This window comes from Taurulus bubalis, assembly GCF_910589615.1.
Source record: "Taurulus bubalis genome assembly, chromosome: 2".
Lineage (NCBI taxonomy): Eukaryota > Metazoa > Chordata > Actinopteri > Perciformes > Cottidae > Taurulus > Taurulus bubalis.
The window spans coordinates 10,919,478-10,937,361 of NC_136590.1; the positions used below are offsets into that span (position 1 = coordinate 10,919,478).

The 17,884-nt window shown below is 39.3% G+C and overlaps 3 protein-coding genes across 3 annotated transcripts; 2 read left to right on the forward strand and 1 right to left on the reverse strand.

Moving 5' to 3' along the window:
- Window positions 1-1,657: 1,657 nt before the first annotated feature.
- Window positions 1,658-5,114, forward strand: LOC306753464 (7-methylguanosine phosphate-specific 5'-nucleotidase-like; the record flags this gene model as incomplete). Its single annotated transcript, XM_079237329.1, has 9 exons — window positions 1,658-1,738; window positions 1,974-2,072; window positions 2,594-2,663; window positions 2,850-2,896; window positions 3,294-3,379; window positions 3,615-3,704; window positions 4,100-4,262; window positions 4,709-4,909; window positions 4,998-5,114. 9 exons carry the CDS (start codon window positions 1,658-1,660, stop codon window positions 5,112-5,114), a joined length of 954 nt encoding a protein of 317 aa, XP_079093455.1.
- A 3,066-nt stretch (window positions 5,115-8,180) lies between these two features.
- fkbp10b (FKBP prolyl isomerase 10b) lies at window positions 8,181-13,798 on the reverse strand (the record flags this gene model as incomplete). The annotated part of the gene is made up of 10 exons (XM_079237330.1): window positions 8,181-8,616; window positions 8,876-9,039; window positions 9,198-9,340; window positions 9,425-9,614; window positions 9,891-10,036; window positions 10,125-10,314; window positions 11,320-11,465; window positions 11,697-11,886; window positions 13,144-13,289; window positions 13,602-13,798. The coding sequence occupies 10 exons, from the start codon at window positions 13,796-13,798 to the stop codon at window positions 8,422-8,424; spliced, it is 1,707 nt and encodes a 568-aa protein (XP_079093456.1). The 3' UTR covers window positions 8,181-8,421.
- A 1,142-nt stretch (window positions 13,799-14,940) lies between these two features.
- Window positions 14,941-17,638, forward strand: LOC306753466 (endoplasmic reticulum protein SC65-like; the record flags this gene model as incomplete). The annotated part of the gene is made up of 7 exons (XM_079237331.1): window positions 14,941-15,399; window positions 16,067-16,216; window positions 16,354-16,525; window positions 16,668-16,796; window positions 16,885-17,030; window positions 17,131-17,214; window positions 17,510-17,638. The coding sequence occupies 7 exons, from the start codon at window positions 14,941-14,943 to the stop codon at window positions 17,636-17,638; spliced, it is 1,269 nt and encodes a 422-aa protein (XP_079093457.1).
- Between the last annotated feature and the right edge of the window lie 246 nt (window positions 17,639-17,884).

Consider the following 17,884-nt stretch of genomic DNA (forward strand, 5'->3'; position numbering starts at 1 on the left):
CATTCCAAGTATAAGTATAAATACTATCTAATTGGGCTTTGTGAGCCTAACAGTTTTCCACTGACACACTATAATATTTGAACAGTATTAAATGATGAATGGATATAATTCCATAATTTGTTTTTAAGCCAATTTGCACACAACCACAGGAGCAGAGCAGACATAAACATAGGCGGTAGCATACCAATATCACATTTGAGGTTTGGGTTCATGGTCAGATTTTTGTCCCAGTTTGATTTTTGTAGAGCTTGATAAAAGTATGATTTGGCAGTGTCATATATTTAGATGTCATGTATCCACATGTACTGTGTTCTATATGGTGCCATTCCATTTGTACTGCAAGGGCAAGAATGTGTACAGACATTTGCAATAAATAATGAAATATGTTTGGTGTAATCTCTAAAGATAGTTATCTATGTTCAAATATGCATTTTTGTCATGACAGAGAAAACCCCACAGATGTGACGCCAAAGCCACGCAAGTTGTAGTGATATCAGTGGTCTACAAATTACTTTATCAGTGCAAGATATAGCACAATATAATTTGGGAAATCATAATATATGGATGAATGTGATTACTTTATGGAAGCTGGTCATAAATGTATACGAAGAGGCACTAATATATTAAGATAAGATAAAATATTGCTTTATTAGTCCCGCAGTGGGGAAATTTGCAGACGTGTAAAGTGCACACAAGAGACACATTGTAAAAATAGAAAAACAAGTAATATAAATAAACAGTAAAGAATCCACAATAACAATATTATATATACAGACAGAATAAGAATGTATTTATATTGCACCAGTTGAAGTGATTACTGGTTATAGCTTTATTCAAAATGCTGGCTCTGTGTCTGAGGACTCACAGATAGAGGTTTTACAACATGTTGATAAAATATCATTTAGTTTAGGCCACTGTAGCTACTTCCTCTAGTCTAGCCAAACGGCTAATCTGTGAAGTAGGAACGAAAGTGCGCCGGAACCTTTGTGTTTGTATAACGTAGTCTCGGGGGAACGCTGTGGATGCGACACAAATGGGACGTAAACAAACCATTCAAACCACCAGTCGGCTGTAAACTGTGAGCCTTATTTGTTGTTTAACATGATGTACTAACAGTTGTTTCGAGCAGCGGCAGCTAACAGCTCTCCGTTTTAACAATGGTAAGTTAAGCTGTGACGTCAAGCGGCTGTTTAAGGTCCAATATGTTCAGGTTTTAAGTAAAATTCAAGTACAATTCAATGAAATACAAGGTACTAGATGGTGTATAGCGAATCAAACACGGTGTGGTTAACGGAATAGCTGTACTGTAAGAGCACTGTTGTTTGAAGCCAGTAAATATGCCCAACTTAAGACGTGTGGGGGAAAAGTGTTTAATTTAGATTTAAATTGGAGCTAATTAACGCAAAAGAGTCAAATCTCCTTAAAATAACAGCCCAATTTCAAATGAATTGAAAATTCATAATTGTTTTCTTTATCATCTGAAACATTATTCTCCATTTACATTTTTGCATACAGTTAACCTGTAAAATACTCTTCTGGGTCCCCATAAGAATGTATTTAGTGGATTTCTATTTTCCCTAAATAATGAGTATCAAATCACCAGTTGCGTATATGGAAAATTACAGACCTGTGAAGTATTACAAAAATTAGTTTTTACATGCAGATACACCATATTCCCTGGATCTACACACCAGTGCGGACTGTCCTGGCAATCTGGCACCAGCTGACCAAGACCGAGGTGAGGAAGCTCTCCTGAATAAAAGATGATAGATGTTTAATTTCAGAAAATGTACCTAGCCATGATTATTTTTTTGAAACTATGTGTGCTGGGTTTTAAATGTATTCACCTGCAGACACTAAAATAAAGATAATGCCTGACTTGAGACCTAAGTGCATGTATGTAACTCTCCTACATTTCTGCTCACCGTGTCTGGATAAACATGCATTGTAAGACTAAACTCGTCTCTGTTCAGATCCCAGAGCTGGCCAAGTGCTCAGTGCTGATGAGGGAGCGCAGCAGAGTGGAGGAGACGATGCACGCCATGCAGCGAGCAGGTGCAGGCCACCTGCAGGTGAGTGAACGGTGCAGCATCTCATCAGAAGTCAAATACAGAAAAGGACACCAAATACATAATATGTTTTCTTCTGGAATTAAAGAGGTGAATGGTATAACTAATAGTGACATATGCTTGGGAAAGTTTACTTTAGCAAAATGAATCAAGGGTGAACTGCAGTCAGAACCAATGCTCACGTTTAGCTAATTGCAAACCAATTATAAGCAGAGACATGTTAGAGTCTCTGTGGTAGAGTTCAGAATATCCCATTTCTTTAAAATGTATTTGTAGGGACTGAAGTTAGATTTTGGTACTACACACCACGGCCAAAATCTTAGACCTCACAGAAAGACGGATTACTATCCATGTGTTTTTTGCCCATAAGAGTCGGTGTAGTTACAGCTGAGAGTTCCAACCACCGTGCTTGCCCACAGTCTTAACTAAAAACATTTTTTTACTTTGTGTGATTGTATCATGAATGTGTATTTTCTGAGTGATGTAGTACTATTATTCTGATCCAAAGTGTCACATTTTCTCAGGTAATCTCAGACTTTGATATGACACTGACCCGATTTGCCCACAACGGAAAGAGAGTTCCCACCACGCACAGTAAGCACACATATAACTGACTCTTTGAAAACATTATTTGCATCTTGCTGAAATCGTGTTCTTTTGATGTGGGGTCTGAACTATTGTATTATTATGGATTGAGTTTGCATTACTTTGTACTTTTTTATCTTGGTGTCTTGTGCCTTTCTGAAACTGTTACAAACATGTGTTCCTTTCTTTTTCTAGACATCCTTGATAACCGGTTGTTGATTGATGAAGATTGCACTAAAAAGGTTAATGCACTGCTGTATAAACTGTTTGTTTTTGTGCAGTGACGTGCACAATGATATTTACAAATCCAAATGCGATCCAATCCAATGAACTATGGAGGGAAACGAGAATCCAAATTATTTATTTTTCGAAGTTTGTATACACAGGAAGCTTTTCATAAGCAAACATTATGACATATATGAAGTTAAGGTTTAAAATCTGTATGTAAAATATTCATATTTATTCAAGTTGTGTTCAAATTGCCATTTTGAGTCTATTTCTTTTACATTATGAACCACAAGATGAACTAATGTTCGCTGGTCTGCAGTTCTCAGAAAGTGCATGCTGATACGCCCCCTGCAGGTGGTCTGTGCATACAGTATACAGTCTGCTAAGTATTGTTTTTCGGTGCACCGACAGATGAGGGAGCTGTTGAACACCTACTATCCCATAGAGATTGATGCTTGCAGGACTGCTGAAGAAAAGCTGCCCCTCATGGTGGAGTGGTAATAAACAGACATACTGACCTAAATAACACGCATTTTAAATTTAAGCCTTTTAGCACATACTATAAAATACAATTGTAATTTGACTGACAAATCACACAATTGTGATTTTTGTTTTGTGTCTGTGTGTGTACAGTTGAACTCAGACATAACCTCTTTTTTTTTATCAGTATTTTAAGCTCCACTTCCCAAGCCTGATTGAGATGTTACATTTGTGTTGTGCTGCGCTCTGCAGGTGGACTAAAGTCCATGAGCTGCTGATTCAGCAGAGGATCAGGAAGGACATGCTGGCCCAGGCTGTCCAGGAATCCAGCACTATGCTCAGGTAAGCTATGTGCTCAGATCTCATATTAACCAAGACCTCGGAGCGGGTTGCACCAACTGGTCTTAACTAATATGTAGCTAATATTTAGCATTTGTAAAAGCTCAATGTACTTTACATTTAGAAAAATAATTAAAGAAGCTTTTTTTAAATCGATCAAACTAAATAAACATCAGGCATATCCCAACACAGTGGTGTAACAATAAAGAAAATGAAATGTGAAAAATTAGGAAGTATTTATAACTGAAGGATTAAATGTTCCTTTATGCGTTGTCAAATAAATCTCCTTCTCCTTAAGATAAATAAACTATTTAAAAAAAAAGCTCTTGGATCAGCTGGAAAATGCAACTTCCTGTTTTCAGTCAATGTCAAATGGGTGGTCTGTGTGCTTTCTTTAGGGACGGCTACAAATTGTTTTTTGACCGTCTGACGGAGAAGGAGGTCCCGCTGCTGATCTTCTCGGCTGGTGTTGGAGATGTCCTGGAGGAGGTCATTCGACAGAACCACGTCTTCTATCCCAACGTCCACATCATCTCCAACTACATGGACTTTGACCAAACTGTGAGTTTTCCCACACTTTGCTTGACTTGGCTTTCATATCATAGTTGAGAAGGTACAAGCAAGATTGTCCCTATCCAAAAGCAATACACCATATCAGTGAAGGTTTTTTTCGATAAATACAAATTAAATCTTTAAATAAATACCAGTTTTTCCCATCAGTTTATGGATTTCAAGGCATCAAAACAGTAACAAGATGAACAAATTACATCAAGTCCTTGAAGCTAATAAAAGCGAGCTGGTGAAGTATTTTTCATCATAATATTAGGTTATGTCGGGATGTTTATGTTTATTTATCATATTAAAAATCCTTCTTTGTTTCTATTAGAGATCAGTAAAAGTTTAGTGCAACATAGATCAATCATTACAAATATCAACATGATTTAACAGCTTCGGTCTCTATATGCGAGTGTCTGGTGACCTGAACTGAAGATTGTTTTTTTAATAAGGGGGTCCTGCGAGCCTTCAAAGGCCAACTGATCCACACCTTCAACAAGAGGGAAGGTGCTCTGTCGCATGCAGCTGGCCTCACAGAACTGCAGGGTCGACCCAATGTGCTGCTGCTGGGAGACTCATTGGGAGACCTGACCATGGCCGATGGCGTGTCTGAGCACCAGAACATCCTCACCATCGGCTTCCTCAACGACAAGGTGAGACTGATGTCGAAGAACTAAAATCCTGAAACTCTGTGTGTTGCTATAAGGAATAACACTAGTGTCTGTGTTCTGTGTTTCTCAGGTCGAAGAGAGAAAAGAGTCGTACATCAACTCCTTCGACATAGTACTGGTGCAGGACGAGACGATGGACGTTGCGAACGCCATCCTCAGATACATTACCTCATCAAGACACAAGTAGGAAGCCCAAGCAAGAGCTTTATGACAACATACACACAGGCGGACTTGTTCACTCCAGTCACCATGTTGTATGCACACAGCACTTACCTCAAACCAGACCTTGAAACTGGTCTTTTTGTTTGTTCTCACACTCCGTGTTTTGACTGTAAATCAAATTCTTTCCCATCCTACCAAAGTGGAAAGGCTTAACAGATCTAAACTAGGTGACACATATTTGCAACTAAGTTTAGAGGAATCTGGGATTTATGCTGCTTCACAGACTATTTGAGAGCTGGATTTAGCATAAATCTCTTTTCTTCCTGCTGTTTGTTCATACAGTGCAGTACCAGCAGCCTTCCCTCTGAAAACCAGTCAGAAACCTTTTAAAGACTTCAGTATAAACAATTACAGGCTGGATTTCTAAATTTCAGTTTTTAGCACGAAGCCAACCAACGTTAAAATGTTTACATTGTTGTTTCACAGAATGATGATGCTTTTAAATATATTTTACATTATACTTGTGTACATGCAAAGACGTAACACATTTTGTAAATGTCTCTTTATGGCAAATCATCTACTCTGTGACTTTGTTCAGGTGTGTTTTGTGTGTACTGTACATTGCATCTGCATACACCGCAAGTACCTCATGCTCAAGTTTACACATACTTTGCGCACAAATCATCAGTTTACTTGCAGGATACAGCGAACGTGAAAGTGCTGTCAGTCATAGTTCTTTATTTATTTTATTCTGAGTTATTCTAACCATGTAACTTGTTAATGCCAGCACACGTATTACTTGTAAGTGTGCTCTTCTCAGCTAAAGATATACAGTAGTTCACATTTTTAAATCACAGTAAAAAAAACAGCAAGTTGCAAGAAAATAGATTGCTTTTCGATTTCCATTAATATTGTTGAAGACCTACGTCTCAAACAGAAATTCCTCCTACGAGAACAAAACTAAATAAATGTGAACTATCCCTTTAATCAACATTTTACATTGTCTCTCTATGCTACTAATAATGTATTCCAATGCAGTCTTGTCACGGTACGGTCCGTGTATGAGAGATGTATCAATATAAATAATGCTTGTATTCATATGTTAAATTACCAGTATTCAATAGTTTCTCACCAATATTAATCTAAACTTGTGCATTTTTTTTTGTTTTAGGACATCTGCAGGTATACATGATTGGGATTTTCAGATATGTATGTGTTAATTACCTGCTTTTTAAAATGACTAATACTTTTATTGTGTTACTAATTTGATTAAAAAAGAGCTACGTCATTTAAATGCTAATGCTTAAAGAAAATGATGCGCTTCATTTGTTTTTTCGTGGTCTTTTTAAAAGCTGCTCACAAGTTCTATGAATGTATTTCTGGTGCAGGATGCAGAGCTGCAAAATTGTTAGGTGTGCGTGTGAGTTCATGTGAGCACGTGTGCAAACGTTTTCATTCAAATCCAATTATTCTTCTGTGTCTCAACCTGGCACCTACATTACCCACAATACAACTAGACCGTAGATAATTTGGTTATGTGTTATGCAGTACTTTTTTTCCAAGATGGCAAACAGATGTGACTTTGCATCGTGCATCCAAAAGTGCAACTTTGAAAACCAACAGTTTGTTACATTGTAAATATTGGTGTACCTCTCTTTTTGACACTACAGTTGTAGTTATGTCAGATATCAGATGATTTCTTAAGCATGGATAAAAGTCCTAAAAACAGAAGTTCTTCCTGGTAAACATTTTAATTTATGACTTTCATGAACAAATTATGGTGCTTGTTCGGTTTTCTTGAATACAACTATTAAAGACAATTACATAACACAGAACTCCACGGAAAAAACCCGTTGCACTATTTTCCTGTATTTAAAAGAAGAATGTGATACAGAAAATGTCAAACCATGATGTATGGAAAATGTCCATCGTTGCTTAATGGTGTTGGGTTTTATCCCGGAGAGAGAATAAAAGCAATTTCTCTCATCACAACTCCTCGTGCCCCTTCCTTTTGCTTCTCCTCGTCTACCTCCGTCCTGGTTGTGGAACATGTCGGTATTTCTTGACATGACTTTTTTTACAACATACATTTCACATTACTTTTTTTACAACATACTATTATATATAACATTTGTGTTTTTAAATGATGATATCAGCTGCTACCAACAGTTTTTCAAATGACAGATGATTTCTTTAGCTGGGAAGAAGTCTTGGTAAAAAAAGAGAAACCATTGTTTAATTTCAAGTACATAAGAAACAATCTCACCATAGATACTGCAAAGCTGTACCTTAATGCAATGATCATTCCATATTTGACCTATTGCCTAACCAGCTGGGCTCAAGCCACCAGCACAACTCTAAAATCAATTCAAATCCTTCATAAGCAGGCTCTTAAAATACTTGATAAAAAGCCCAGGAGTTATCACCACTGTGCAATTCTAAGTAAACACAGTCTCCTGAGCTGGGATAACATCACTAAATTCTCCTATATGTGTCTTGTCTTTAAAGTTCTTCATGATATGGCTCCTCTTCCACTTGGTGAATTTATCAAACAAAACACGCAGAGTGGTAGACAAACTAGATCTGTGGAGAGAGGTGACTGTATCATCCTCTTTAGGAAAAGTTCCTTTAGCCAGTCTGCATCCTCAGTAAAAGCAGGACACCTCTGGAATGCCCTGCCCCTGCATATCCGCACTAGCAGAACATATCCCTCTTTTAAACACGGCCTGAAGAACTGGCTTATTAGCAATCAGGTGTGTGAGCATGAATCGTGACTCCCTCCTCAATGATTGTGTGTACAAAATGTGTGTATGTTTATTGATCTTTATTATGTTTTCATGATTTTATGATGAGGCCTATTTATATATTTGATCGTAACCTGTATGTTTATTGCTTTTTATGATGTTTTGTTATAACCATTTCTTTCCTTTAGTGATGGCTTGTTATATCTGGCCACAGGGACTACGGTTGAAATGTAGCCTTAGCTAAGACTGACACATTTACCCCTAAGGTTGATTGATGTGTACGGTCCTTGTTCAAATAAATACAAATGAAATGAAATGAAAATTTTCTTTTTCTTACAAACATTTTTATTGTGACTTTCATGGACAAATAAAGGTGCTTGTTTAGTTTTCTGAAATACAATTATCAAAAACAAACAATCATACAACACAGAACTCCACAAAAATAAGACCCTTTTCACTATTTTCTTGTCATTTAAAAAAGACTGTCCAAAGTGTACAGATAGTATGAAACCATGATGATGGAAAGTCTCTCGCTTGTTTTTAAGGCGTTGGGGTTCATCCCTGAGAGAATAAAACTAGCTTTTTTCATCACAACTCCTCGTGCCTCGCATCTTCTCTTTCTTTATCCTCATCTACCTTCAGTTTGAGTTCATCGGCTGTGATCACTCCATCCTCATTTCGGTCCTGGTTGTTGAACATGTCGATAACAACCTGCTCCATGGTCATTCCTGGCTTAATGCGACCTTTTCCCTCCGCCACCTGCAGCTTGATGAACTCCCCAAACTAAAAGGATGTTAAAAAAAAAACACCATCACTAATCATTAACAAGACATTTGGTTAATTACTATAATATACATAGGTATACATTTGTTGTTGTTGTGTTGTAACATTGTGATATGGCGACTTTAACTCAAGGAGAAGATCTAATTACTTCATCCAACACTGTTGGTACGTCCCTCATTTAAAAATCACCTCATCAAGAAACTCATCTGCCAAGGAAAATAATGTAGGTGGTGTTATTATAGTATCAGCAGTAACATACCTCCTCCTGCGGCACCACTTCGTTCTTGTTGACATCCAGGGCGTCAAACAGGTCTTTAGGGCTCTCCTCCAGCCACACGAACAGGTAACCAGGTGGCACTCCCTTCTCAAAGCTCACCAGTTCAATGTCAAAGACCAACACAGCACTACCTGGCACACCAGTGGCTGATGGAGAGAAAGCAAAAAATAACACAGTTTAACTATGGGCATACTTTATAATATTTTTGTAAACTCGTGGTTCGGCATTTAAAAAAAGTCTGTCAGGGTCCAAAATAAAGTATGAAAAAATGAAGTCTATTAAAACAACCCTGATATTGTCTCACCCCCTTTTTCTCCGTGGCCGAGGTGAGGCGGCACCGTGATCAATCTCTTCTCTCCCACACACATGCCGCGCAGGCCTGAGTCCAGCCCGTCGATCACCTTGTCCGACCCCAGCACTGCATCCTGAAGGCTCTCGTAGTCGTGTCTGGGAACAACATTGATTGGGCAAATTAAAATAGTTGTAATAATATCAGTGTTCAGAAAAACATGGGATGTCTGTGTGACTCACGAGGAAAAGAGCTTTGTGCCGTCCACCAGGGTGCAGTTGTAGTGGTAGCGCACAAGGTCGTTCTCTGCGGTAATCTCTTTACACGCCTCGGGTTTGTGGGTGATCTGGATGTTCACCGTGTCGTTGGGGTTGTGGAAGTCGATGACGTCAATGTCGAACACTAGCGCAGCATTGGGGGGGATGACGCCACCTAGACAGACAACGCAGAATTATTTAACCTCTATGGGAACTCAGTGTTGGGAAATATTCTGTCCATACTCAATTATCTTATCTGATCATCATATATACAATTATACAATGTTGTCTTATTTTTAGGCTTAATTAAACTCTTGATCACAAAAGAATGCTATTTCACGAAGATTTAGTGGGTTATTTTTCCATAGACATAGCTTTGTGTCAACAATGAACCACCAGTTATTGAAAATATGATAAATCAAGCAGCAGGCAAAGCTTCAGAATACTTTACCTGCTCCTTCCTCTCCATACGCCAGGTGTGGAGGGATGATGACCCTCCGCTTCTCTCCAATGCAGACTCCAATGAGGGCCTGGTCCATGCCCGAGATCACATACCCCATCCCGATGTAGGTGTTGTATGTGCTGTTCCTCTGGTAGCTGTTGGCAGGAACACATATATAGTAACACATGGTTAAAGGAACATATACCCTGAGGCCAGAAATACACATCTTTGACCTAAGATCACCTGGTGTCAAAGGTGACTCCGTTCAGGAAGGTGCCATTGTAGTGGTACCGGACATAATCCCCAGACACAGATTTGCGTGTGCACGACTCGGGCAGCACCTGGTTCATAATAGTGAGATTATCCTTTGAGTTATGAATGTCCACCAACTGGACATCAAACACCAGGGTCGCCTGGGAGGGGATATCTGTACCTGGTGAGCAAAAGGGGAGAAGTTTAAGGTTCACACCTACCGACAGACAAGTGGTTATGAATATGTTTTATGAGTTTTCTTTAGTGATTTTTATTTATTAAACACTATTAATTACTTGTTGAATCTCGTCTTCTCTGTATATGATCTATTTGTCTAACATAATATAATTTACTAAAGGTAAAATATGGCCTGGAAAGGATACTTACAGTTATTGAACTAATTTATATTTTAAAAAGGGTGAGTACTGACCTCCTTAAGATATACTGTAAGTGGTATCACAAAAATTGCTGTGAATTAAAATAACCACGGTAGATCTTGGGTTGAGTTTTGTTTGTTGGTCCACTGACAGGTGAGAGAGCTGTTGAGCATCTACTATCCCATAGAGAGTGATGCTTGCAGGACTGCTGAAGAAAAGCTGCCCCTCATGGTGGAGTGGTAAAATAACCACGGTAGATCTCGGGTTATCATTTTGTTATTTCTGTGCTTTTATGAAAAGCAGAAGACGCTACGCTCTATACTTACAAAACAAATGAGAATCTGAGCGAAATAATACAATTTTAGTTGAAGAATGGTACAAAATGTGTAACAAGATGTAGGACAAGTAACTTAATTGCATAAATATAGAATAGTGCTACTGTCATGTTGTTAATGCACAGATTAATATCAATACAATCTCTTGTTTACAACAATGTTTACTTAAGTGTTCATCCTCATACATGTAAATGAATGGGGACCCGCCCCCAAAAATAGTGCTCCATAGCACTATTAGTGCTAAAAAAAAAAAAAATCAAATAAAAACTCCACAAGGGAACTTTAAATGCGTTGACAAAAAAGTATGTTCTGTGTATTTTAGTAATAAGATGTGATATCAGGGATTTGCCTGTTATTGCTTGTAACATTATTGTATTTCTCTGATCTCTAATTCCGTAATGTCACAAAGCAGGGATACAAAATCCGCTAACACCTTGTTTTCATCCCTTTTAATTAACCATCATGTGTGCTTACCTGATCCTTTTTCTCCGTAGGCTTTGAAGGGCGGGACTACAATATTTCGGATCTCTCCCACACACATGCCCATCAGGCCTTCGTCCATGCCCTTTACCAGCCAACCCTCACCCACTAAGGAGTCATGGGTCTGCTTCTTGGTGTAGCTACGTAGGGCAAAGTCAAACACACAATATACCTGGATGACACAGTACAAACACACAAGAGAGCTGTCAATCGGACAGGGCTTTCTTTCAGAGATAAGAATTATATTTAGATAAGAATAAGATAAGAATGAGATTAAACTAACTCTTTGCCGACTATGGTATATTTACTATTTTTAGGGCGACAAACTGTGAAAACACTTGTTGATCACAACAGTCGTCTAGCCAGAATACCTGGAATCAAAGACGGTGCCGTCGAGCAGACTGCCGTTGAAATTGTAGCGCACAAAGTCGGTGCGCATCACGGAGCGTTTGCAGTCTTTGGGAGTGCTGATGGTTTTGGTGACAACCAGGTCGGCTTTGTTCCACAGATCCAACAGAAGGATATCGAACACCAGGGTGGCATCTGGAGGAATCACATCACCTGTAAACATGGTTAGATGAGAGTTAGATGAACGTTAGAGAGCAAGGACATCAGTGGTTAAGGAATCAACACTAGCAAAAGCCTCTTTGAAATGACCCCTTAAATCATTTTATTTCCTTAAATAAACACCCCAGTTGAAACAGAGTGTTGGGAGTAAAGATCCCTCAAGAATTGGTGGTTGCATTACTTGAACGTATTTATACCTGTTGGTATTTCATGAAGTAACCAATCAGTGCCCATCTGCATGGTAATAATTATGATATATCAATAGTGTTTTAGTCATGGTAGCAGCATGGCTCCAAGGAATGTTGGTCAATTGGTCTGTTGACTTTGGTGATCCCATGACTTTTCCTCTGGCGCCACCATCATGTCATTTTTTCACTTGTACGTGAAATATCTCACCAGCTAATGGGTGGATTGGTAAATATGTGGATGCAGACATTCATGGTCTCCAGATGATTAAGCCTATTGTCTTGTTGAGCCTATGACTTTTCCTCGATGCCACGATGAGGTTCGGTGATCTCTTCTCATCTAGTTCAGCCACCTGGCCAACATTTCAACTAACAAGAAAATATTAGTACGCTAACATGACAAACTAAGGTTGTGAATCTGGAAAGTATTATACCTGCGTCGTATCTACATGTTAGCATTGTCATTGTTAGCATGCTAATATTAGCATCTAGCTGAAAGCAGCACTGTGCCAAAGTAGGCAACAGGCTCACAGAGCAGCTAGTATGGCTAGCATAGACTTGTTTTCTTGTTGGTATTTATTTAGCGGATATTTTTCTTTTCAAATGGACCTCAACACTAGAAAAGCCTAAGTAGGCTAAAATAGGCTGTGGTCCCCTGCTGAGACCCAGAAACCAACATGTATTTGCTGGAAAACTGTCATGACTCAGGTTGGATATATATCAACTTGTGTGTTATAATTTGACGAGACACAAATTTGTTTATGGATATGCACCAAAATATCAACTAAAATATAAAAGGTAATCAAATTACATTTTGACAAGTTGTTGAGTGCATTAAGTGTATTATTTTGTATTACCATACGAATCTGGAATTCAAAATACAACTACTGAGTAAGTGCCACATAGACAATCTGGAGCCCCTGGGGCCCCTGAGGGTCTGGGACAAACCTGAAATATCAGATATGAACTACTGATCTGCAGTGATTTGTCTATTGAAAGAAAATAGAACTTAGTGAACACTCCCAAGCTGCCACAGAAGATTTCCCTGCAGGACATTTGCATTTACCTGCTCCAGTGCTTCCATAGGCCAGGTGAGGCGGGACGGTGATCGTTCTGCGCTCATTCACACACATGCCCTGCAGACCTTTGTTAATTCCAGCTATGAGGCGGCCCTCCCCGAGCAGGCCTACCTTAGCGTCTCCTTTCGTATGACTGAAGAAAATCAAAAAATTGACAAAAACAGAGGAATTTTCAGAAGTGGGTCAACTTTAAGAGGATGTAGGCCTGAATTGTGGAAGTACAATTACTTCATTTGTGTCGATATGTATTAATACAATTGCAGACTTGTCTTGACATGTAAATCTCAGCCTTTTTTACATTTCTGGGGGAAAAAACACACTAAAGCTTAACCAAACTTTGCATCCAGTTGCATGGACTCTGCAGAATGATAACCAACTTTGAAAAGAAGAAAACAAACTAATATGAAAGCATTCATAATTTCAGATCAAATGCAGCCAAACTTACCTCGAATCAAATGTTTTCCCGTCGGCAAATGTGGCGTTATAGTGATAGCGAACATAATCGCCCTCTTTCGCTTCTCTTGTACAGATTTGGGGGATGAGGTGTCTGTCCACGACTACATCTCCTAACGCAGGATTGGGATTACACTCCACGGTAGACCACGCAGTTATGAGGAAAAATGCAATGCAGCAGGCAAACATCTTTGCAGAATAAGGTTAAATAAATTAGAAGGATTACAACTAATAAACAATAATAGACACAAAATGGATAAATGTGAGGCCTGGGGCCGTGTGCACTCTCTACGCAGAGGGCCGAGGTTGCAGATGTTGAGCAGGGCAGCAGCGTCTGAATGCTGTAAACGTGGACAATCTCCAGGTTGCAGTGAGGGGGTTTTACCAGAGGGAAGGAATGTCGGAGTTGGGAATGGGAAGCGCCTCAGTCAAGTTAATCCCAGTAATAAAAGAGCACTACTTCCTTTAAAAATAAGATCATAACAGAAGGAACAGAACAGAACCCTTCAAAACGTTGTTTGTATTTTCAATGCAAATCGTATACACACATGTTCTGTAACTTTATGTGATCCTTTTAATGTATAGCCAGTTTTAAGTATGTTAGTATGATTAGATCCGTGTTTATTGCTTTTATTTTGAAAGGACAGTTGCCCATTACGTGTGGTTCTTCAGTACAGCCAGACAGCAGAGATCCGCCTCTCTGGATCAGCATCGTATCCGAGCCGTAAAGTGTCCCGAGAGCCCACAAAGTTTCAGCTTTTCCGTTAATGCCGTGAACATTTCAAGATTCACTCTTCAGCGACAAAACGTCTGAAGGGAATTTATTTCCAATATGATCGTATAAGAGAAAAACAATATAGATGTACTGATCTCAAACTATTCTGGGACAAACTACAACTGCTGAAAACAAAATTTGTATTTTGTATCGATATAATCCGCTGTTTTATGCTCCAGAACACGTCATTGTCATATCATAAATCCCTTTAGAAGACAATAATTCATGACTGTCGGATTTAAGTTTATAAATCTCATCTCATGCCCCTTCACTATCATGGTTTCAGTGAAATTGCATCAGTGAGTGATCAACAACACCAGAAGAAGACAACAATGCACACGCGGTCACTTTTACGCACGCAACTTATTCCTGTGCCAAATAAAGACACTTGTGACAGCTGTAGATCTGCACTGAGAAACCCGAGACAGTAACTCTGAAAGGCCCAATCCCGGAATTCCCAGAGACCCCCTAAACTCTTCAGCAGACCACCACAGACACGTCGCCAGCAGGAGCAGACAAGAGGCAGACGAACTAATATGTGGTGTATTATCTTATCATGGTTGCATTTTGCGTAAAAGGAGACGCGTTGTTGACTTTGCTATGTTTGAACTATGTTTTGATGACAGCCGCGCAATATGAAAACTACAATTATAAAGATTTCCCCACAGAGGAGCTCATGCCGCTTGCAACTGCGTATGGATTGGCTTTGGACCATTACGCAGCAGAGCGGTGGACTGAATCGATCACATATTTGGAATTGAGTTTGCGTCTGCGTCGGCTTCTTAAAGACAGTGTGATACACTGCATGCTGCACTGTAATAGTAGCAAACATGAAGAACCGTCCGTGGAAAACCAGGACCTCCGAGTCTACTGGCACGTTATGATGAGAGCGTCCTGCCAGAAGAAGTGCAGAGGGCATTCCCCCGCGTTGCAGCTCACTCCTCCCGGCAGAGACATCCTGGAAGATTTCAGCAGAAGGTCTCCCTACAGATACCTGCACTTTGCTTACTCCAGGGTGAGACACACTATTCAGAATCAAGACACTTTACATCAACATAGCACTGCCTTATTTATAACACCATCGTGAGACCACAACTAAGGTCTCAATTGGGTCCTTATAGTTATAATATTGCTTTTATTTTTAAAAGTCCTTCAACAGACTTTAAAAAACATGTAAACTCTAAACTGCAATATTATAACCGAGGACCTAATTGAGACCTTAGCTGTGTTCCATTAAACCAGTGGATCTGAAAGTAAAAATTTGCAATAATACAGCTGGAAATTACTGAATTATCAGGGTTATACTAAATGACAAGCAACAAAAACATCTTGCAAAGGTACAATTAAATGGAAGATTGCGTCCTCAGTTGTGTCTTGAGGCTGCTGTAATTAAAATGTCCTGTTAGCTTAGTTGTTCAGTTCAGTACTTTGGATCTGGTTCAGGACCTTTATGATCACTAGTCTTGCTGTACTTAAAACTAAAAAGGGCAAAATGTCCCAAAAATAACCATCAATATATCATATTTGTAGTGCTTATTTGGATACGTGATGATCTTGGCCCCTATATTTGACTTTAAACTTGTAGCATTCTTCCAAGTTATAGGGCACAAGAAAGAAAAGCATTAGTGTCTATATCACTCATCTTCAACAACAGCTGGGCTAATTCAGTGCTTTACTCCCAGATGAATGACCTGCAGAGGGCCGTCCCGTGTGCCTACACATACCTCCAGAAGAACCCCGGGGACCAGGAGATGCTCCAACTGATGGAGGAGTATAAGAGCCAGTACGACCTGAGTGGCTACCTCACCGACCACGAAGAACAACCATATGAGGTGAGGACAACCTAGTGTCTTTTCTGTATATTACACATATTACTAGAGAGTTACACAGTTTAATATATCATCAGCAACAACAGTCTTCCCATCAAATTTTCTGATGTAAAAAAATGGATGAATCATTTAATTTCTAGGCCTCCTTCCTGAGAGGAGTGAAACTCATCAATGCAGGTGACTACAGCAGCAGTGTTGAACACATGGAGGGAGCTCTGAGACTCTACCTACACGAGTATGACCTCTGTCAGGCAGACTGTGAAGGGATCAATCAACTTCCACCAAGCAGTGACTTCTATACCGTCATAGCAGGTTGGTATGCAGTTTTAAAAAATGGTATCAAATACAAAATAATTTAAATTGAGTAACGGGTCTGAAAACGTCTGCCACCATCTCTGATTTTATTCTGTGCCTCTTACTAAAATAATACACAATCTCTGCTCTGCTTTTCCAGATATTTATGTTGGCGCATTACACTGTAAGCTGAAGTGTGAAGAAAACTTGATGCCTAATATTGGTGGTTATTTCGTGGAAAAATTTGTGGCCACTATATACCACTACCTCCAGTATGCCTATTATAAGTGTAAGTGTACAACCGCAACCGAGCGTTCCTTCACTGATCTTGAATGAAAGTCAACACTCATCCGTGTATCGGCTGTTTGTCCAACCAGTGAACGATGGCCGCAGTGCGTTGCCCTGTGCTTACAGCTACTTCCTGTTTGAAACAGAGGACCAGGTCATGACGCAGAACCTGCAGTATTATAAAGCCTACAGCGAGCAGTGGGGCCTTCAGCCCGACCACTTCACACCCAGGATGGTGAGAGGAAACATCACACATCGCATTTGACAAAATCCATTTGTGTACGGTGTCTGCTGGAAGCTACTAATCTTTGTTTAATGTGTCTATGTTTAAATAGGAGGCTCTAAGACACTACAACCACACGGTCACTCTAAAGCAGATGCTGACATCTGCAGAGAAGTACTTAAAGTTAGATGATGAGGTAAGATTAAAAGAACAACTACATATCTTCTTAACAGAAAACTGTGATTATCCAAATATTAGGGTGGGGGGACTTTGAGGCTACATAGCACTGAGTAGCGCTGCTGTTCTTCAGGAACATGCAAAACAGGCTATATGTTGGAATGAAGAAAACCTGAATTACAGCATTGAGATACATCCTTTAAAAACATTTTCACAAGTGTAATGTTAGTTTACAATTTGTATAAAACATTTATGGAAAACTGTACATCTAAAATTAAATGTCATCGTAAATAATTTGGGGTTTCTTTCTTTAGGAAGCTGCACTTTTGTCCTCCGAGTCTCCCGATGTTGAGTTTGAAGGGATGGGAGACTACGAGGAGTCCATCTACGCCGACTGGAGACAGCCGAAGGGCAAAGGAGACGCTGGGGAGTCAAATGTCTGACGAGAATTTAATATAACGGTAGATCTGAAAAATGTCAGGGATTAATCATTCAGTAACAGAGACGGTAACAAGAGAGAGCGTGTCTTATTTCACTTGTCCTCTTATTTCACTTGTCCTCTGTCTTCACAGTTAGAATTATTCTCTTTTGTAAGAAATACAATAAAGTTAATGATAGAGCTGTTTTCACTCTGCCTTCAAGTACCTTAGGGTTTGACAAATTAACAACTTCTCAAATGATAACATTTT